We start from the raw sequence: 21,824 nt of genomic DNA, 5'->3' as shown, positions 1-21,824 counted from the left end.
CAGTATGTGGCAACCTGGGATCCTTTTCCTTTGGAGGATATCAATACCACAAGGTCATCACTTGACCAGGCAAGATTACCTCATGATCACTGGATACAGTTACTTTTTCTGGAACTTCTTGTGGTTGCTGGTCATTACTCTCCTCTGGAACCTCATTTTGCTGCTCCATCTCTAGCTCTTTCCGTCGTGCTTTTCTACGTCTGGTCTCTGCTCCAATGGTGGGTAGGCTTGGAGGAGGTGGGAGTGGCAGTTCTGCAGCATTGGGATTCCTTTTCTGTATAGGGCAATTCCGGTTTCCCTTGTGACATGCACAGTCCACTTTATAATTACTGCTCCAAAGAAACAATCAAAAGTGCCTGTCTCAGTACCCTTGAAATTCAGTTACGTTAACCATTCATTATCTTGAAATATTAGCATAGTGATTTCCTCCGATATTATCTTTAAATAAGTTAAACAGAAATATTAGAGAGTCATTTCAATATTCTGTGTTTCTCTATATAACCCCAACTCTACTACTATGTATAGTCAGTGGAAAGGAAAGAAAGCTCCCACTAAACTCAATGTTCCTAAGAATTGTTAGGTTATTTTGCAGGCAGTGAACCAGTGACTGAAAGGTTACAGTGGCCATACTTATCTTGTGCCTACTGTCACTATGTCCTCATTTTTAGCTACTTATTCCCTATTTATTATTATACCTTTTCTTCTTTCTTTTCCTTGCTGAATTAAGCAAAATATCTTTTCTTCTTATACCTGAGCCAAACATCACTTTACTACATAAAACTCTATTTTACCCAAAATAACCAAGGGAGAGAAAGCACCTTACTTTATAAAACCTATCACATATTCATTTATGACTTGCCATCTGTTTTTCTGCACTGTCATATACAGCTAGATCACATGGTTTCAGTGGATGAAGTGAATCTTGAAATCTCTCCCTCAGCTTTATAAAGGTAAAATTGACCAAAAAAAATTATATACATTTAGGGTGGGGGGTGAATCTTTAAATCCTCATCCTATATGGTCCCTGGCAGAAGTGCTCTGTGCATAACAGCAGATGCTACCGCAACTTCTCATACGTTATCTCTTTTGCTATTTTCCCTAAAGAGGCCTATGTCCAAACACCTTTGTCAAGGACATTTGTGAGCAGTATTATACAATGTACCTGTATCTCTAAAAAAAAAAATCTTAAGTCTGTCTTTTCCTTCACAATTTCTAGGCAGACAATATATTACTCATGAAAAGATTAAGTAAAAGGAAAGGGCAAGAAACAAAAGCTGACTTTAAATAGAGCTGAACAGCTTAGTATGAAAGACAAAAACATTCATGTTAGGAAAGGTTTCTGAGGTCTTACCAGTTACTATACTCATAATCAAATGCTATGGTGACCTCAGCATCCTTGGTGATGGCAGACACAGCATAGATACACAGGTGAATCATCCCATCTGCAATCATGTGCCGCACCTGTGTGAATAAGGCTTACGGTTAGAATTATCATGAAGACCATGAACTTTTCATAAGGGAGAAAAAACCTTTTAACCAAATAATTTCTATCCATTTAGAGTTACAGAAGTCTGTTATTTAACTCCACCATTTCATCTGAAACTACTATATAGTAATGGCCTCAAAGTTTATAATACTTCTTGATATAAATGGAGAAACCTTGAGATGTTAGAAAACAGACTAAAAGCTCTGCTTTACATCTTACAGCTGTTTCCAATTGAACCAGAGAATTAAAATTCCTTAGCCTGTAAGTAAAGCTGTGAGGACTTTCCTGTTGCATCTGATGTGGTTACATATGCCGAGTAATGAATTCTAAAAATGTCTAGATTCTCTCACAGAACACCATTGCCTAAAATCTAAAAAACTGCAACCAAATAGCTTAGTTAGGCCTAATGATATTTACTTCCACCAAAAGGAAATTTCTTTGATATAACCTCACTGACTTCTTATCCAGTCTCTTTTTCCTTAGCTAATGCTGACTTATTTTTTTTCCATTTCTGCCTCCTCTAAAGAAAATTCATTCTTTTGCCTCCTATTCTGTCAGTATAAAAGCACCATTACTTTTGTTTTATATCTCTCATAAAGAAAGATCACAACTATTTTCTACAGACCTTTATCTGGGTGAAGTTTTCAGACTGCTTCCTTCAGTTAGCTTGTCCTTTTGGTGGTTCCATTCAAAAGGAAGTTGCTACGGATATCTTACCTCTGCATTTGGTGTACATGATCTTCTGATGAACCGAGCATCATTACCGAAAGTACGGGCATCCACACACATCTCTACACCATTGAATTTTGAGTAGAAGAGCACAAAAGGGTATGGTCTAGGGATATAATTAAAATTCCTGTAATTCTCAACACAAACAAAAAGGCCACCCCATGACTCCAAATATAAAGCATATGCTGACAGAAGAAGCAGCAGTCCTTTGCAATGCCTAAACTTGGAAAACATCACATGCTTGTCTGCTTTTGATTAAAGAACAAACACAAAGCAAGGAATGCTTGGCTTTGGAAAGGAGTCATCACCACTTCATACATTAAACAATTTGCAGATTTATTTGCACTTCTCTACAAACAGCAGACAGGCATGAACTTATTTGAGTTGTAATCTTTTTCCCAAGAGCATCCTATCAAACAGGATGATTTTTATAACAACGCTGGCCAGCCAGGTCCACGTTAGCCCTTACTGCTCAATGAATTATGTTCTTACTTTTTGAAGAAATGCCCATTGACCTCAAATTGCTGTCGTAACATGACTTTCCCGCGATACTCTATTATAAGAGTGTCTAAAGCCAAATCTCTTGCGGCCCTCAAGATCTTCCGGTGCTTTTGAACACGAGTGACTCTTCCCAGCTGTAACTGAATAAAACCAGAGTAGTAACATTAAACAACGGCAATAGCAGCTTAGTAGACACACAAAATTATTTCACAATTTAAAAAATGTCACCAACATTTTCAGATTTTATCTGTATGTTATTTAGATAAATGATCAGATAATTTTGAATGATATAAGCTCAATTTTTCTAGAAAACATGCTCCATCCTAGTGAACCTACCACCCCAGAAAAGGCAAGAAAAGATCAAGGAAAAATACATGATTAAGATTTTAGTGGCTCTATGTCTAATATAAGAACAAGAAAGAACACATTTAGCTTTTTATAAATCTTACGTAATTCCCGAGGCTGTATAAAATTTCCCACCCTAATTCATCTATTTTTGATTAATAAAGATAGTTAAAAAATATATATCCAGACAGTTTCCAGTTAATATAACCTACTTTTGGTTAAAGATGATCAACAGCTGGCTAATTTGTTATTCTAAGGCCTTGGCCTTGTACATTTGGAAGAAACAGTAATTCCAATCCCTGCCCTCCTTTCTTGGTTTTTAAAATCTCAACTACTTACATAGAGTCTTTAACCCTTTGGTCCTTACCTGCATTTGGGAACCAATAACTGTATTATTACAGGCCAATTCAGTCTTATTAATAGTGTCTAAAATTGCAGGTTTGCCCACAAATTCTTTGCTAGAATGTAGATGTTGTTCAAGGGCGTTCTGTACATCTGCACTGTACTGATTAGTGAAAGCTTCTTCATACTGATCAGTCCATAGTCTTATACGATTTTCCCAGCCCTCAGTTGTATTCTCATCTAAATTCTGTGCTTCAGAGGGAGAATTCTGTAGAGAACAAAGGTCGGGTAGGTTAGCAGAGTCCAGGCATAAACAAGGGGGGTCGGGGAGGGGTGGGGCAACAAGCTGAGCTTCCAGAGAAAATTTGTTTTCACTTGGCAGTTGGTATGACGTAAGAGTAATGGACTGGGAGTCAGGGCATCTGGCTTCTGTCATAGTTTTGTTACCAATGAGAGGTGAGATCTTGGACAACTTCTTTAAATGCGGAAGCTCAGTTTCTCCATTTATTCAGTGAGAAATTAATATGGATCATAGTTCCATCCCATCATCGATTTTAATGACCATTTTTAAGTCATAAAAATCAATTTTGTTCTCATGAGAAGACTGACATCAAGTTAATAAGAAAATCTTCATAAAAATGAATGGTAGAGACCTCAAATCATCAAACTACTTAAAATTTCAATACTTATTCAATACCTGTGCTACTGTAAACTAGTATTACTACTTTCCAGGAGCATGATTGTTTTTGTGTCACTTCTTATTTTCATTTTAATTTAATAGGTGTTCATTTTAAATATACCTGTGACCCCAATCAATCAAATAATAATCTAAATATAAAAAGTATTTTGGAGTATATCGTTCTAACACACTGTTTTCAGCAATTTGAATTGTCGCATTCTAAATAATGTGAAAAGAGGAAGTGAGGGGAGAGGAGTGGGTAGGGAGAATATAGAAAATGTTTAAGAGGTACTTTGCTATAATACTCCTTTAGGAAAACCATTGCCCTCCATGGGGACAGTACTGAGAAAAGATTATTACACGTGAGAAACAGCATCCTAAACAGACAGTGCTTGATCTACAGAGACACAACTTAAGCCTAACACATGTTCTCCTCCAGGGTGTTCAAGATTTATAAGGTGCCATCAGAATCAAACAAACATTGACAGTGATGATGTCATGCTAGTGATGATTTGAAGGAAGACATTGTAGTACCACGCTACTTAAAAATCCATGTCCACAGTAAACTTGTAAAAACAGGCATAACAAAATTAAATATACTTTCCATGAATGGTAAACACTGATGTCTATTTTAACAACTGCTTTCTTTCACCACTTGTTTCACTGTTCTTTACTGATTGTTGTCTACCATCCTTTCCCCAAGGAATAGGAAAATGAAAGAAAAAAATTAACACCATTCTTTTCTACATTTCTCATTATAGTCCAAAAGACTAAACAATAAACAAAGGGGTCTAAGAAACACCTAAAGTCAACATTGAGAATACAATAAATATCACCTGCTGCTTGATGTTGTCAATAGCAGTTGAGCAAAAGAATTGTGTAAAACCTTAGACTGAAGGGTGCTTACAGACTAGGGATTAGGGGTGCCCAAACAGTATTTCCAGCTTTAAGTATCTAGTAGTGATCACTAAACTTATGACCTGATAAACTTACTATATTCTGGAAGTCTTTGCCACAGTATTAGCAATTGTTCACTAATATCAACGTGAGTTTACTTTGCTGCTGTCCCATCCTTCCGGGCACTGGAGACTTCACCTCAGTGGGTTTAAGGTAGTTCTGAATAAAGGGCAATTTTGCCCTCAAGAGACATTTGTAATATCTAAAGGCATTTTTGATTACCACAATTGAATGTGTGTTACTGGTACCTAGTGGGTAGACACCAAATATCCTGTTGCTAGACCAATGCAAAGGACAGTTCTCCTCACAATACAGAATTATTTCATCCAAAATTTCAACAGTGTCAAGGCTGAGAAATCTGGGTTTAGAATTAAGTCTCCAGTAGGGAAGCTCTTGGCTTTGGAATTAGAAATCCAAATGATAAAATTTTCCCATTCTTATGGCTCCCACTTGGATCTTTGGGGGAGTTCTTACTAGTAATTCTGAGAATAAAATTTATAACTCGATTTAAAGTTATTAAGATGAAACACAAAACAATTAGTATTTTTCTTTTACTCCAGCAGAATCACCTATAATATTTTTCTTTTCTGTCTAAATTTTAACACACCTGTGGGGCTGTCAACTTCTTGAAACTGTAAGCAAAGTTTGGGGTTTATATGTTTTTTGGGGGAGCCAGTCTATAGCTTCAAAAAGATCTCAAACTTCTGGAGGTAAGTTACAATAGTTGGCTGATAAGAGACAGGGGCCTATCAGCCAGGATCAGGGTTATGGCTGCCTCCAAAGTCTATTTAAGAGCCCCTCTAAGAAAATGAAACAAAAATAAAGGGGCAGTTAAAACAAACTTGGCCACTTGTGGGAGGTGGATCTAGCAAAGAAATTATTAGTTTGTGTTCCAAGATACGCCCAGGCCCATGATACTCTGTGGCTCTAAGTCTTCTCCTAGCTCTTTTACAGGTTTGTGCAAGTCCGTTTATAGAGAGATATAAGGTGAGGACTTCAAACTTCAGATAAAATGCCACCTATAATCTTTGATAACATCAGTCATAATGGTGCTTCACATAAATATAATCCAAATAAAGCTTATCCTCATTAAAGATTTTAATGTTTATGTCACATAACAGTCAATAGAAAAGGTCCTATTTACACATTTAGGAATACAAATACTTATGGAATTAAACTACAACTTATTTCTCATTAAATGCTTTGAAGCCGTATGTAGTGACTTGGGAGGTATGCTGTACCAATACATCCACAGGTAAAGGATGACACCTAGACAGTATAATCAAATCTCCTTTTGGCAAACTCTGTTTTTAATCAACCAGCACCTAAAAGTTCTTTTAAACCATTGTACACTATTCTCCAAACTCTTTACAAAATCATGCCTCATAAGCTCTATTATTTGATAACTGAAGAAAAGAAACACACTAGCATCTCCTGAATCTTCTCCTCCAAATAAGTATGCCAAGAGAAAACAGTTAATTCCTGTCAATAATGCAACTTTCCTGATGATGAGATTTATCCTTCCAACTGGCAATTAAAGCCCACATGGTACTAGGGTGGTTGCACAAGAGATCCTCCTACATTATTATCAGAAAAACCTTACTCCAAGGTTGAGCACAATAGCAGCAACAGGGCACATCAGCCTCATTTTGTTTGGCAAATGTCACTTACCCCACAGAAAAGCAGCTAATGAAAAACCAATAAATGAAAGTGGATCACAGAAAGGGAAAATATTTCAGAAAATGGGCGAGAAATCTACTTTGGAGAAAAGCTCTGTGAATAACTGAATGGCAACAACTACAAACTAATGAAAACCAGAGTCCAAGATTCCCAGACCATCAATGTCAGGAAAGAAGCTGACCAAAATGCAAGATCACAATAGGTTACCCCTTACCTTCATCCGCAAGGACTTCCGGGATCCCTCTCGAAATGCCTATCCCAAAGAGGAAAACAAGTAGAACAAACAAAACTTGGTACCAAGAATGATAGTTATACCTATCTGAGACTAAAACTAAGGCACAAACTAGTGTTCTATTCTGTCCCCTTTTCTCTAGGTAACAAATACAGTAGAATTCCCCAAACTATTATCAAGAATAGGGGTAAGCTCAAAGCCAATGAACTCTGAGACTAATTTTAATACTTTCTATTGTGGAGCTAAAAAGTAATTAACAGGGAAGAGCATGCATCACTTAAATCCTATATGCACTCCTGATACTAAGAGAAAAAGTAAATAAAAAACTTTAAGTAAGGTTGCAGATTTACCAGTTTTGAAACTAAGAAGGAAACAAAGACCAATCCCCTTAACAAGGGGTGGGCAAGTCACCTAGAAGCAACAGAATTGCTGTGATGGGGAAGAAAGAACACGAACCAGAAGAGGTTTCTCCCGGAGACTGTTTTGCTGAGAATACAGGAAAGTGACCACGACACTGAGGAAGCCTAGATCATTCAAGAGATGTTTCCCGATTTTTGTTTTTTCAAACAAGGAAAAACAATCAACCCAAAGACATGAGGCATGTAACCAGGACAAGAATTTCAGGCTGTGCTTTGGGGTTGAGAGGTGGGGATACTGTAAGGATAGTGGAAGCCTAGACTTGAGGCTGCAACACATACAGGCATACCTGGGATGGGGGCCTGAGAAGAAACTTTGAGCCAGTGGTGATGATATGGTGTGGTAGAAGAGAGGTTGGTCTATATGTACATAACACAAATTAGCTGATTTTTGCAAGTAGAGCCAAAGTGGCCCTTCAAACATCTGGATCAAACGTCTTAAAAGAATTTTGGTGTGTTTTTGCTCCGAAATTTGAGCTATTCCAGACATATTGCTATTTAAGACAGTTTTACCCTTCATACCTTAATTTTCTTCGTCTTTGGTGCCGCACGACCCTTTTCTGGACTCTTTTTCCGCTTCTTGGGTTTGGTTCTTCGAACAGTTAAGGTGATGCTTGTAGGTGTGTGCTGTGTTGCTGTATACAACACAGTGGAAGGAGAAAGCTCCTCATCCCAGCTTTCTGTTGCACTGCTATCCCCACCTGAAAAAAAGTGATTTCACAGTTCAGGCACTAAGAGCCTGAAAGTATGCTAAAAGCAGTTTATTTCTTTAGGTGTGCCTCATATCCAGTTAAGTCATTACTTCCATTATTAACTCTATCATCTGTAAAGCAACATAAATACCCATCTTTCTTATGCAAACAAGATACTATCTATATTACTGGCATTAAGCATATAAACCCTGTTCTGCATTGTATGTATTTCTCCCCTTATATTCTGTCCCTCAACTCCTTTGCCTTAATCTGTAACTATCTGAGACTGGTTAAGTTTTAAAAAAGGGATCCATTTTTTTGTGTGTTCACAAGGAATACCTTGATTGCTATAGGGCTAAATGCTGTTTCCAGATAACATTTAGCTTACTACAAGAAAACTATACAGTGGTCTTGAGAGGACTTCTATCTTTTTTTATGAAAAGAGGTGGGGAACATGGAAACTCCTAAGAGGGGTTCTTGAGCTGAACATGTAAATCACAAAATATTTATATGTCAAAATGTGGGCCTAATCCATCTTCTACTCACCTGATATGTTGTCCTGCTTCCGCCGATGAAGTCTAATAACCTTCCCCCTGCTCATTCCCCTAAAGAGGGAAAATAAACTTAAAGTAGTCCTTTCAACAGCATGCAGCATATCAAAGCACGCATGGGCGAAGTGTCTCTGCATATTCTACCCCCTCCCTCCCACCTACCAAATGTTTCCAGGACATTAAATTTCATATCAAATTCAATAGCTTTAACATCAATCTCTCATTCCTTGTTGTCAGCAATTCTCACCTAGTGCAGAGAATTCGAGCCAAGGAGCACTAAGGAATCATCTACATTAACAAACACAAGAAAGAATACTTTGAGCTTTTCCCTACTAATAAGAAACCCTAATCCCAGCAACCCAGACTTGAATTTAGATGGAACAGGATCTTACCTGCACTTGTCACAGTTGAGAAGGAAGCCATCCTGAGAAAGACCACAAGGACACCAGGTAGGAACAGTCTCTCCTTCAGAGTTCGGGCTGTCTCCACAGCGTTCCTCTACGGGCGACGGCAGGCCATTCAGGTCAGAACGAGGGATGATCGTCTGGACAGGGGGAGAAGCAGGAGGTGTCGGAGGAGGAGGGGCTCCGTAATTATGATCCTGAAAATAAGATTTTTTAAATCAACAGTGTCCAAACACTGGCCCCTCTCTCCCCTAAAGTATGGTACATATGGAAAGAAAGAAGAAAGTAGTACCCTTTGTTTTTTGGCTTCAACCAGGAAAGTGATAAAACAAAATGCCAAGGTCAACTGGGACATAAAAACAAGAACAATGATGCAGGGCTAGACGTCCGCTGGAGGCAGGGAAGTGCAAAAGGGGCAACTTCGTCATGCTGCATATAAACATTTCAAGAAAGTCACAATGTATAAGAATGGATTACACTCCAGGAAGATCACTGCTCTGCAGAGAAACAAATGCATACTCACAGCATAAGGCAGTCCTCGACACCCATGCCTCTGTGTGGTCCCATAATTATGAGTGGAATACACGCTCTTCTCATTAACTGCTGGACTAGCCTCCACAGATTCAGGGCTGCACAAAGGCGAAAAGCAACGCATGATAGCATAACACCTAATCTTCCCTTAAGCTAACACTTCACTTCCCATTCTAATCCCTCCTCTTTACACAACCACCAGCCACTAGAATAAGAGAAAGAACTCAGTGAAACAATCTGATTAACATAACTAAGCCTATAAATAACAGTAGGAGTGTTAAATGTGGATTCGTGTGTAACATGAAGCCAGTACAGGCAGATGTCTCAAGGCAGGTACCTGGGATACAAGGTGTCCCTAATGACAAACACAAACGTACCAGCTGAGCGGGGAGTTTCCCCTAGAGAAGCCACTCTGGGCTGGTTTAGACTCAGAACTATTCTTCTTAATTGGATCTCTTAATACTTCCATGAAACCTCACATGACATTTGCAGTGAGTGAGATGATGAAAGTGCCTTCTGCACTGCCCCAGGGACCAGGCCCTCTTCCATTCACTACCAAGACAGGATACCCTGAAGAAAGTACAGGTAAAAACAATAGCATCTTATATTTATCACACCTCTCATCTTGACGAACCCCCAAACACCTTTCAAATATTAGAGTAATAATTTCTCATCAACCAATGACATGCAAGCATATCAAGGACACAATTATTTAACAGCTGCATGGTAATACCAAAGAATTTCAAAATAATCAAAACTGAGCTTGAAAGTTATATTAGTCTAGTGACAGTAACAGTAGTAGCAGCTAACATTTTGGATCACCCATTATTTGGTAGGTGCTTTATATATACTCTTCAATTTATGTAACCACTAAACATGGCAAATAACACCCCATTTTTAAAGAGGGGGAAGTTGAGGTGGTAAAATTACCTGACTTCCCCAAGGTCACAAACTTACAGAGCCAGAATTTGAAACAAAGTCTGTCTGACTTCAAAGCCTATGTATACTCTTTTTTCTTGCTCTTGGTTTGGAAACCAGGATAATATTCTATCTTTAAAGAAAATTATTTGAGACTTTTATTAACCAGGCTTAGTGAGAAGCTTGGCTTACTATCTTTTTGTACCCTCACTGAGTGGAAAACAAACTATTCAAACAGAATTTATTAATTATAGAAGAATTATAAATGTATTCAAATTTAGAAACTTAATATATGCCTTTACTTGATTTTAAAAAAGGCATAGGTGGCAAAGGATAAAGGAAGAAGGAACTTTAACTCTGACTGTTACCTGGTTAGGTTTGGGGGAATTTTGAAGGATAATTAAAAAATGTAATTTTATGATCTTGCAGAACTGAATAATGGATTACTGCAATTTATATTAATTAGAAGAAAGATTCACAAATTAGAAACTCTAAGGACTAGTATAACTCAACCAGAGAGATCAGTGGGTCGTCTAGGGAATCAAATAATGCATATTGTTTGCCTCAAATAACAGACACTTTTCCTGCTTAAAGATATACGGTACACAGTACTTGGCAGGAATAAAGTATGCAGTTCAACGTGGTGCAGTGTCAGCTGAGAAGTGAGGGATAAGAGAAAATTCTGAGATATGTATCCAACTCACCCAGTTATAGGCTCCAAAACTGTGAGAAGGGATCTTATTAATAACAGCAAAGGTAATTTCTAGGTGAAGAAGAACTTTAGACAGAGGAAAGTATTCTCTGTTAGTGAGATGCATGCATTTTATTATTTAAGAGTGTCTGTAAAATGGGTATTGGGGGGGGCACATCAAGAATGCAGGTCAGTATTCTTGAGAAAAAGATGATCTGAATATGGCTCACTGAGAGGCAATCATCTCTGAGTATTAGGAAACAGGTGAGGTTTCCTAAATGAAACCAAAGGCAGACGAGCATTAATAAAATGAAGATATAATTTAGTTTCTATGATGGACAGTTAAAAGAAAATAATACATTTATACATTGTTAACTTACTAGGTACATTACTAGATAAACAAGTATTCCAAAGAGCTGTACATATTTTATATAGGAGATTTTGTACGACTGAACACATGGGGTGAAACATGACAGCTGTTTATTAGAAATGGATTTTTTTTTTTGGACGGGGTGGGGGGGGAGGAAAGTTGCATGAAATAAAAGATGGCCATGGAGATGGAGCTATGTTGGTTGTATCTTACCCATCTCCAAACGGGTAAATATGAACATATGCACTTCATGTGCAAGTCTAGGGAATAAAAATAAAATGTATATTGTGGAGGTTAACAGGCCATCACACTACACAATACTTTCTCGTCAAGCACAGCATTTAATATATTGCTATGCATGCCAAATCTAAAATTTAAACTCACATCTTTTGATGAAGAAATTTCAATATTGGTTGCAACTTCCATATTGGTTATTGATTAAATTCATAGTAAGATGCTTACAGGTACCTACAGAATTTCCTAGAATATTCTTTGACATATATATCGGTTCTTATCTGTATTTTAAAATATGGATTAAAAACCTGGAGTATTGAAATTACATCTCTTTATTAGCCAAGTACTTTATGCAGATGTAATTACAGCCTTTTTTCTCCTATAATTGAATTGCTATGACAGTTGGGCACATATACAGAAACCAGCCTCACGATAGATATACTCCACCAATTGTGTTCTAAGGACAATATGCAACCTCCTATCATGCCACCTCTTGGAAAATTCCTGAAATTCTGTTATGGTAGAGTTGGAAACCCAGAAAAATCTTTGCTTCTTTGTTACATCTATAAGTTTTTCATAAATAATTTTTAAAATGCATATTGCCATCGGATTTAAAATCCCATGAGGTAAGGTCTGAGTCTTTTACTTAGATGAGTATGCTGCACTTAATACCAGGTTTAAGCTTAAAGTGCCTAGAACAGTGCATATAGGCACAATGAAACATTAACAAATATCAGTCATAATTTAACAGAAGGGTATATAAGCTGGTTATTGACATTCTGTCCCTTTGTAGGAATACTAAGGGAGTAACTGTGTAATTAGTTGTAACTACAGTTATCAGAAATCTATCTGGAGATTATGGATGAAAATGTTTCAGGAAATCCTAAAATATGCTGGTGCTTAGACACTACGGTCAAATCTGTAGACCAGAAGTATTTTTGTTTCTGTAATAACTCCTGGATTCCCTAGCAACATTTATAGGCAGTCATCTCTACACTTTGAGAAAAATATCAGTTATAAGAATAACTACTTTGGATCTTTCTCTTATCTACAAATAACAAACTTAATGGTTTAACCTTTGTTGAAATTTCTGATAAATGTTAATGCTGTCTATCGACATAGTTTATTAGTTAATCCATATAGTAGCAAGTTAGTAGCTGACTTAATAAAAATCCATATACACTATACAACTGGGCTACATACTAACACAGGAAGATTTTTAAATACTTTATCTGGGGAAATAGCTGTAAATCAGAAGTCTCAGCCATTGGTATAACCAAATCTCTTTGGCATGCAAAAAAATAAAAACAAAAGAAAACAAGAAAAAAAGCTCTAGAAGGAAAACAATTCACCATTCCCCATCCCCCACCCTCCTTCCTTTTTATATGGGAATTAGCTCCAAACTGCTTTCCATTCTAGACTACCCCAGAATATTATATACTACTTCTTAGGGTAGCTTTAAAAGTCTTTCTCTTTAAGGAACTCAGTAAACAGATAAGTTATAGGCAGGTGGCTTTATGAATAAATAAACATGCTCTTTAATAATATTCTCAGTTTTAAGGAAGAAAACCACTATTAATCAGGATGTCGTTCAACCCAGAATTCTGGTACAGTTGCTTTGCTTTGTTGAAGGGGAAAGAATTCCCAGGGACCGTGAAAATGGCAAGAGAAACGGGAATTAGAGCAACACCCACCTCACTCAAGAAGTGGCTGTGGGATCAAGAGTCTGAACTGGACCTGAACATATTCAAAACACCAGGATTTTTCCAGCCCAGACCCTAATCCCTGGTACTGCCTGGAATAGACTTGGCTTCTGGGGGTGTGCTGCCCCCTAGGCCCCTTGGGTCTCTTTCGCTGGACTTTCACATCCTGGTGTAGTGCCACTTCGTCTTGAAAGGTAGGGGGCTTCCACTTCCTTTCTGTAAGCAAGGAAGATTGGGTACAAGGGAGGTAAAAGGACAAGAGGGGGAATCTGTGAGCAGGGGGAATCTCGGACAACTTAAAAGAGAAGGGATACAAAAGGCTAAAAATTTTAAAACTGAATAATATATAAAGTTGTATAATGAAGGCCTACCTTCATTGTCATTTGGCATTTAAATTCTTCAAGAATTGAGAGTATTATTTTAGGGATTAGGCTTTTCGACAAACTCTGAATTCCTAAAGCTGCTCTTAGCTGAAAAAAAAGTTTGGTACCACTGATATTGAAGGTCCTCTTTCTAGGCAATGAATATTATAAAAAACAGATGACACTACTCTCCATGTTTTCTACCCCAAATATCAGAAGATCTAAGCAACTCGCCCATATAAAGTTTCAGCCCCTTTACTCTAGAACAATGGGAAGTACATAGGAAGAGGCCTTCAAGGAAAATCAGTAGGAAAGAACACCTCCTTATCTCCCTCCATCAGAATAATCATTAACTCTAGAGGAAGCAGGTAGTGACACCTACTTTAATCTTTCCCACCCATCAAAACAAATGAAAATGTAATTACTACTTTGATTCTATTCATCATTTATCCAGAAACCCCTCTCTGAAAGCCCTTTTCCTCCCCCTTCTAATTCCTTTTGTCCTCTAGCTTCTATGGGGGAAAAGGGAAAGGTCTAGTGTCATTTACAGTGGGATAGGCTTTGGTTAAGAAAATATTACACATTATCTTATTAGCTACCCATAATAAAGTTGTCTCCACACAAACTGGTAATGTACCTACTACCTAAGAAGTAGCACTTACTCTGATCCAGCAGCCATATCTGAATATGATGTATCTGATGTGGTGACTCCCAGAGGGATTGCAATGCTCATGACGTCCAACACAGCAGAGAGTGGAAATCACGGGGTCCAATTAATGGAGACTGACCACTCTGAGAGTGGGGGTGAGCTGCACAGCCTCAGCCAACATGTTATGGACATGAGGAATCCTGCCATAAAAAATGAAGTAAAATACCTAGTAAAATATCTAGTAAAATACCTAGTATCAGACAGTTCTTAAAATTTATGCTAAATGATACTGAATATTTTTGTTTTTCTGGAACAAGGCTTTTTAAGGGATAATTATAACACAAGTACACCCATATTATCCCATATTTACTATGTATTTCATTAATGTTCTACAAAGTGAGGTGGCAAAACATTATGTTTACTTTTTGATATGTTTGATATGTTTTAATTTTTTTTTCTTTTCAGTCCAAAGGAAAGCAATATCCTTCCCCCAGCTCACTAATAAGCACATTTCCCCCATTCTACAATTGCCCATGAAATAAAATTTTCTAGCATATCAAACAAGTTTTAAGATATAGGATGGTTATTAGAAATATCATAATTTACCTAAATTCTTTAATAATTCAAGGTCTTCATTTAAACTTTTTTCTAGGTCACAAATAAATGCAGTTTCACAAGTAGTCAATAAAGTTATTTCTTCCAAATTAAAAGAGATCAATTGTTGTTTATATTTGATTGGATACAGCCATTTCTTATTGTCTTCTTTTGTCACAGAACACTCTCTTCCTTCTTTTAAATGATTTTATTTTAACTATCATTTTGGGGGAAGATGCAATTATCTTAACAATTGTATTTGTGAGGTAATATATACTGCTTCATATGAACAAAAACATAACCCATAGATAGGTTGTGCATGTGTGGGTGCAGAGGGTATGTGGGAAATCTCCGTACTTAAATTTTGCTGTGAAAACTAACACGGCTCTAAAAAAAATAGTCTACATAAAACACACCACTAAATCACAAAGAGAACCGTTTCATGACAAAGATTAGAGAATTTTGTATGGAAAAGCAGTGAGGATAACTTGATGACCATAAACCAGTGTAACTGAGGGACAGAAAGACTCACAAACTACTGACGTGTCAAAAAAAAAGCAAAAGTGGCTTCAGATATTTGGAGGTATGGTACAAAGGGAAAAAGGCATATGATGTATAATTTTACACTACTGATTTCATATTAATGTAAAAAAATTTAAAAGGATGAAACCAGAAGCATTTTATGTGGGAGGGAATAAAGTCAATATGAATGTCAAAGACCACGTTAATAAAGATTTTTGCAAAAAAAAAGACTACAAAAAGAGTCATGATTGATATATTGATTCATAATGAGACAAATAAGACAGCAGAATGGGGGGAGCGGTAGGGTGGCGGGCATTCCCTCTGCCTCCAAAAAAAAAAATCGAACAATTCTTAATACTAAAAAAACTAAATGGAATGAAAGTACATAATATTGATTGAGTCAACCAGGGGGTTAATGTGAATTTTAAATGGTATATGGCTTGAGATGCTTGAATCTTATTTTGATACAAAAGTAGATTAATGTGGATCAGAAAACTAACTGCAAATAGTGAATTAGGTAAAGATTTTGAAGAACGCATAAAGATAATATACTACTTTTGTGTCATTCATTTAGAATGTCAGAACAGCTTATAAGCTAGGCAGTTTACCGTAGTTCTAGGCTTGAAAAAACAAGATCTTACCAATGGACCCAGGACTCTCCAAATCTGGGTGTGACAATACATCTGTTCCTACCCAACTGGAGGTGTCACATAGCTAGACTGAAGACTACAATGCAAAGGAAGCCCAATCTTCTTATCTACTGCTTCCTCACAGCTCATAAAAGCGAAGTGACTGATACAACTTTCTGCCTTTGGGCCAATCTTACACTTAAATGTTTCCTTTCCCTAATAATATATCCAAACAGACATTTTGGAAGTACATCTTCAAGCCTTTGGGAAATTGGGATAATATCTGCAAATGATAAAACAGACGACAAAACAGAGAACACTTATCATGTAAGCCCAAAAGGGCATAGTTAAATACTGGGTGCTCCTGGCTACAATTCTTTCTTTAATTTCAGTATCACCATATAATTCACATTTTCTTTTAAAAAGCCCAGAAGCTGCCTAACAAGATAATCAGAAGAAAGTCTTATAATGATCCTACCACCCCTGAATAGTAAAATGAATCTGAATCATGTTTCAGTGAAGGACTTAAAAAAAAGTCACTCAACACCATTAAAAACCCTTTGTTATGGCCATTACTACTATATGTCCGTAAAAAAAAATGTTGATAGTTGATATTTTTTCCTAGAGCAATTTTTAAAATGAAAAGATCGAAAAGTTACTTCAGATATTATCTCCTTCATGAATGAATAAATGATTTCTACATTCCTTAAAGAAGTCCCAAGCCAGCTATTTTGGATAGTTGATAAATAACTTTAAGAAATTATTTGGTTAAATATGAATTTCTCTTTCATAAATTCTTCCATTTTCCTTCTGTCTAATTTTATATGACCCTTCCACTCTTCTGAAAGCAATCATAACAGGTTAGCTTGGCCACCTCATTCTAAATAATGCCTTCATAATAATGATGCTTAATTCAAATTCTGATAATAAATCCATACTTCTCATAGAATCCTGAGAATAGGTCCTTCCCTATATAACTGTGTGTAAAATGTAGCTATTAAAACGTTAACTGAAGAACCTTTAAAAGATCATCTATATGCAACATGTTATTATAATATTCTAGTTTCATAAACCAAGGCAACAGACTCCTAGGGTAACTCCTAGGGTAGTTTAACAAGCTTGATATTTATACCAGTTATTTTAATTTATCACATACTTTGGAGATGCGTCCTGGAGAACATGGTAAGAATTAACTCTGTCTCTAGGTGGAACAATTTCAAGATACATTTTACTTGTTAATTTGTCTGTTTTTTCCTACCAGAATATAAACTATAAAGACAGGGATTTTTGTCTGTTCTACCCTCTGCTGTATTTCCAATGGCCAGAACCATGCCTCACACATAGAGAAGGATCAAGAAATACTTGCTTGAGTAAATTATGATCACCACTACCACAATATGATTTCTGTATTCATTAAAATGCAAAAAGTAAAAAAGAAGTTAAAAGGATTTATTTGGGTCAGTCACCTTTATATAGACCTCTGAATATGAAGTCCCCCAAAATTATCTGCCAGTAGCTCTGAAGACCTAGAAAAAGTTGAGATACAAATTAGTATAGAAGATATAACATTGATGAACACACAGAATGGAATGCTACAGATATAGTAACGGTAATTTTGTTTCATTTCTGTATAGTGCCTTTTTTACCATCCTATGTTCCATCCAGTACTAAATTTTTGTCCTTTGATCTTTATACCCTATTTTCACATAGAGCCAGAAAGTAAATAAAGGGTAAGGAAGGAAATTATCTTTATTTGACTTAAGAAGTGGCAAATACTTATGTTACTGGCTAGTTTTCCCTCTCTTACGAGGTGCTTCTCTTTTCCACCGAACCCTTCCCAAATTCAGACGCATTTCTTTAATCAAATGTCAAATTTACTCTCCAGCCAGACAAGGGCCTACTGTCATCTACATTACTCCTTTCTTCCCCCTCATTTCATGCCATCTATCCTCTTGTCCTACTACAGAAAAAGACTGATAAAAGAGAGTCAGTTCTATTTGTGGTCAACTTCTTAGTGGAAATATGTTTTTAAAAAAAAAAAAAAAAGGCTTTTTAGGAGGAGACAAAGACTCTGTTGCCCTGGGTAGAGTGCAATGGCGTCGTCACAGCTCAGCCTCAAACTCCTGGGCTCATGCAATCCTGTCTCAGCCTCCTGAGTAGCTAGGACAACAGGTGTGCACCACTATACTCTACTTTTAGTAGGGACAGGGTCTCACTCTTGCTCAGGCTGGTCTTGAATTCCTGAGCTGAAGCAATCCTCCCACTTCAGCTTCCCAGAATGATAAAGATTATAGGTGTGAGCCACAGCAGCCGGCCAAAAAGAGTTAGAATTAATTTTCTATCCTCCAAAAAGGAAATAAAATAGGTGCCCCAGGACTTTTGGGAAAAAATAATCAGTTCCCTTTAAGTTTTCAGTGTTTTCTCTAAAAAGTCAAATTTAACATTAGTCAGAATGAGTTATTAACACATAAAAAGTTAATATATCATAAACATGAAAAGAGTCATTTACGGGATTCCAGTTACCAAGCATTAGAGGGCCATGTACTTTATTTATGTTGATGTCTTATGATTCCCAATTTTTAAAAAACTAAAAAATAAAGTATTGTTAAGAAGTGGTTAGGAAGAGCATATACAAAATTATTACAAAAACAAAAGATATGAAAGGAAGGAAGGAATAAAGTAAATCAAGAAGCAGCAACAACAAAAAGAAAGAACAAGAGGAAAAGGAGAAATAAGTATGTGAGTACATAGTAGGGGGAAATGAATGCATCAGAATTTCAATTACTTATTAACTATTTCCAGAACAATCCATCAGACTCTAGGAACACTAGTAAATTCTTCGATTCAGAAACAGAATCAGCCTGTCTTAGGGTACCGAGCGCTCTTTTAAGAAGTTACTATTTATATACAGCTTCCAGGGAAAAGGATGTTATATAGAACACACCAAAAATGTTTTTTATTTACCCTATCTTTTTAATTGTGTTCAGAAATGGTCAATAGTCTCTGTATTATGATTCTGACAGTCTCTTCTCTACATGACTTGCTGAAAGCACAAGACCTGTAAGATCTGTGTGGTCACTCTCAGAGAAGACAAGAAGTGTTCTAAGAATAATTCCGATAGAGATTTCAGAAGAAGAAATTGCATCATACAGGTGAGCCGGAAGCAGCTGGGAAACGAGAGTCCAATAAATAGTCAATCCAATGAAAGAAATTCAGAACAAGTCTGCTTCAGTAATCCTGTGAAGAGGACTGGCAGGAAGAGGAGTGCCGCTTCAGAAAGAGAACAGGCCTCATATGCTTCAGACAGTCTTTGTGCTGAGGCTGTGGACCTTGGCCATTCTCCCAGAAATGATGCAATCCTGATGAACAAGATCTGCTGCCAGAGAAACAATTGTTAACAGCCTATGCAGACAGCAACTCAGCCAAGGAGCAATCTCTGATCAACTCTGCCAAGCAGCAATCTCTGATTAACTCTCTCCATAAATCATCGGAACTGCAAATCTCTCTTCCTCAATTTCAGAATCTGACAAAATACAACAGTATATATTTTGTTATATAAGAACAAGCCATTTTCTCAAAATGTCCTTTTTCTTTTCATTGCTTTGGCTTTACATTTTAAATAAAAGAGCATTTTTACTTTTATAAACATATTTCTCCAAGCTTATTAACAGTAAGTTATTTACATATGCTTATTTTCCTTACTCATAAGAAAACCTTCATGAGACTCTGAAATCTATCACTCAATTAGGAGATTTCAAAGTAAAAGACAAATACGTACACTTACTAATTCAGGGCCAGAAAGATATATTTTATATATTTTTGAAATTCGGCCAGGCGCCATGGCTCTCGTCTGTAATTCTAGCACTTTGGGAGGCCCAGGCGGTAGGATCGCTTGAGGCCAGGAGTTCCAGACCAGCCTGAGCGACAAAACCTGACCCGTCTCTATAAAAAATAGAACGCTTAGCCAGGTGTGGTGGTTCTTGACTGTAGTCCCAGCTATTTAGGAGGCTGAGGCAGGAGGATCCCTTGAGCCCAGAGTTTGAGGTTGCAGTGAGCTATGATGATGCCACTGTACTCTAGCCTGGGTGACACAGTGAAACTCTGTCTTTACAAAAAAGAAAAAAAGAGAGAGAGAGAGAGAGAAATTATATAAAACTCAATATGTTAAATATTGACATCTATTGGAGGAAAAAAGAAAAAAAATCTATTCTCATTTAGGCTGATATAAATAAAATGTAGCTTAAACAGTAATGATACCCACTTTCTGAAAGGGCAACAATGTTACTTCAGATCATACTAGAAGGGTCTATGATTATTTTCATCTTACTAGCCAAAATTTACTAATTTGGAATCCAACTTAAAAATATAATGGCCAGGCATGACGGTTCATGCCTGTAATCCTAGCACTTTGGAAGGACTGCTTGAGCTCAGTTTGAGACCAGCCTGTGCAAGAGCAAGACCCTGTCTCTAACTAAAAGAAAAAAGAAAAAGAAAAAATTAAATGGGCATGGTGGTGTGCACCTGTAGTCCCAGCTACTGGGAAGGCAAAGGCAGAAGGATCGCTTGAGCCCAGGAGTTTGAGGTTGCAGTGAGCTATGGTAACACCACAGCACTCTAGCCTGAACAAATAGTAAGACCCTGTCTCAAAAAAATAAATAAATAAAATAAAATTCCTCACCAGAATCCTCATCTCCTATGCCTAGTTTCTTGTTCAGAAGTTTTGTTATCAGGTTGTTCACATGGTATTGTTAGAAAATTGTAAGAATTTTTTTCTCACTTACTAAATAAAAGATCCTGCTGCAACCAATCTGTTGTCTAAACTCCAACTTGCCAGAAGCCACAAACAACTAAATTTCCTTTTGAAAGCAATAACCCTTAAACTAGGATTCACTAAAAAACATAAGCATCTAAGATATATTCTGAAATCAGTATCTTTAGCCTAATCTACTATTCTTAAATTTATTCTACTAAATAAAAATTAACAGACATACAGAATATGAAGCACTAAAAAAATCTTTACTAGGCCAATAAATGAATAAATTTAACTCAGTTAAGAAAAAAAATTTCAGAAAAAAACTCAACAAGGGTTAAAAAAAGCCAATAATTTTAAGATTCAATTTCTGAACCTGATTACTCAAAATTTTGTTATACATGTAAATTGAATTTCTTCTTAAATACTTCTACTTCTTCAGTTTCTCTTTTTAATTACTTTACAAAATAATAAAAGGAGAAATAATATTGGAAGGTTTTTAAATTTTGGTATGATGATTTTTACCCTCCATTTTTAAATCACAGAACACTCCAAATGCAATAAATATGTGACTGCATTTTATCTACATGACCAACTTGTTTTGAGAACTAATGTGGCAGCAGCATTATATGCTTATCTTTCATCTCCAACCCCAAACGCAAATATCTCAAGTGAAAACACTGCAGATGTACAAGACATATAGCTTTCTACCTCAGAAGAAATGTATGTTAAGAAAAGTACTATATTAGGAGTCAGAAAACTTGAGTTCTAGCCTATAATTTAATTATTAATAGTTTGATGACCTCAGAAAAATCACTTTACATAGATGACCTTAAATTCCTCCAAGTAAAATCTTC

At 36.6% G+C, this 21,824-nt stretch overlaps 1 protein-coding gene across 7 annotated transcripts in view; it reads right to left on the bottom strand.

The window, feature by feature from the left end:
* SETD5 (SET domain containing 5) overlaps positions 1 to 21,824 on the bottom strand; it is a 109,355-nt gene that overhangs the window by 29,181 nt on the left and 58,350 nt on the right. The window contains exons 2-15 of one of the 7 annotated variants that reach the window (XM_012647155.1): positions 17,684 to 17,743; positions 14,486 to 14,672; positions 13,453 to 13,677; positions 9,923 to 10,115; positions 9,538 to 9,643; positions 9,003 to 9,211; positions 8,606 to 8,664; positions 7,890 to 8,068; positions 6,934 to 6,972; positions 3,429 to 3,671; positions 2,708 to 2,856; positions 2,204 to 2,321; positions 1,352 to 1,461; positions 80 to 329 (exon numbers count right to left, since the gene is read on the bottom strand). In XM_012647155.1, coding sequence (XP_012502609.1) covers positions 80 to 329; positions 1,352 to 1,461; positions 2,204 to 2,321; positions 2,708 to 2,856; positions 3,429 to 3,671; positions 6,934 to 6,972; positions 7,890 to 8,068; positions 8,606 to 8,664; positions 9,003 to 9,211; positions 9,538 to 9,643; positions 9,923 to 10,014 — 1,554 coding nt within the window. In that variant the 5' untranslated portion in view covers positions 10,015 to 10,115; positions 13,453 to 13,677; positions 14,486 to 14,672; positions 17,684 to 17,743. Of the gene's footprint in view, positions 1 to 79; positions 330 to 1,351; positions 1,462 to 2,203; positions 2,322 to 2,707; positions 2,857 to 3,428; positions 3,672 to 6,933; positions 6,973 to 7,889; positions 8,069 to 8,605; positions 8,665 to 8,857; positions 8,899 to 9,002; positions 9,212 to 9,537; positions 9,644 to 9,922; positions 10,163 to 13,452; positions 13,678 to 14,485; positions 14,673 to 17,683; positions 17,744 to 21,824 lie in introns of those variants that run through there. The other 6 variants (XM_012647141.1, XM_012647111.1, XM_012647136.1 and 3 more) reach the window with 6 other exon arrangements.

Source organism: Propithecus coquereli, unplaced genomic scaffold (genome assembly GCF_000956105.1).
Source record: "Propithecus coquereli isolate 6110/MARCELLA unplaced genomic scaffold, Pcoq_1.0 Scaffold107, whole genome shotgun sequence".
Taxonomy (NCBI): domain Eukaryota; kingdom Metazoa; phylum Chordata; class Mammalia; order Primates; family Indriidae; genus Propithecus; species Propithecus coquereli.
The sequence above is the reverse complement of the archived record's forward strand: the minus strand, read 5'-3'. Positions and strand labels throughout refer to the sequence as shown.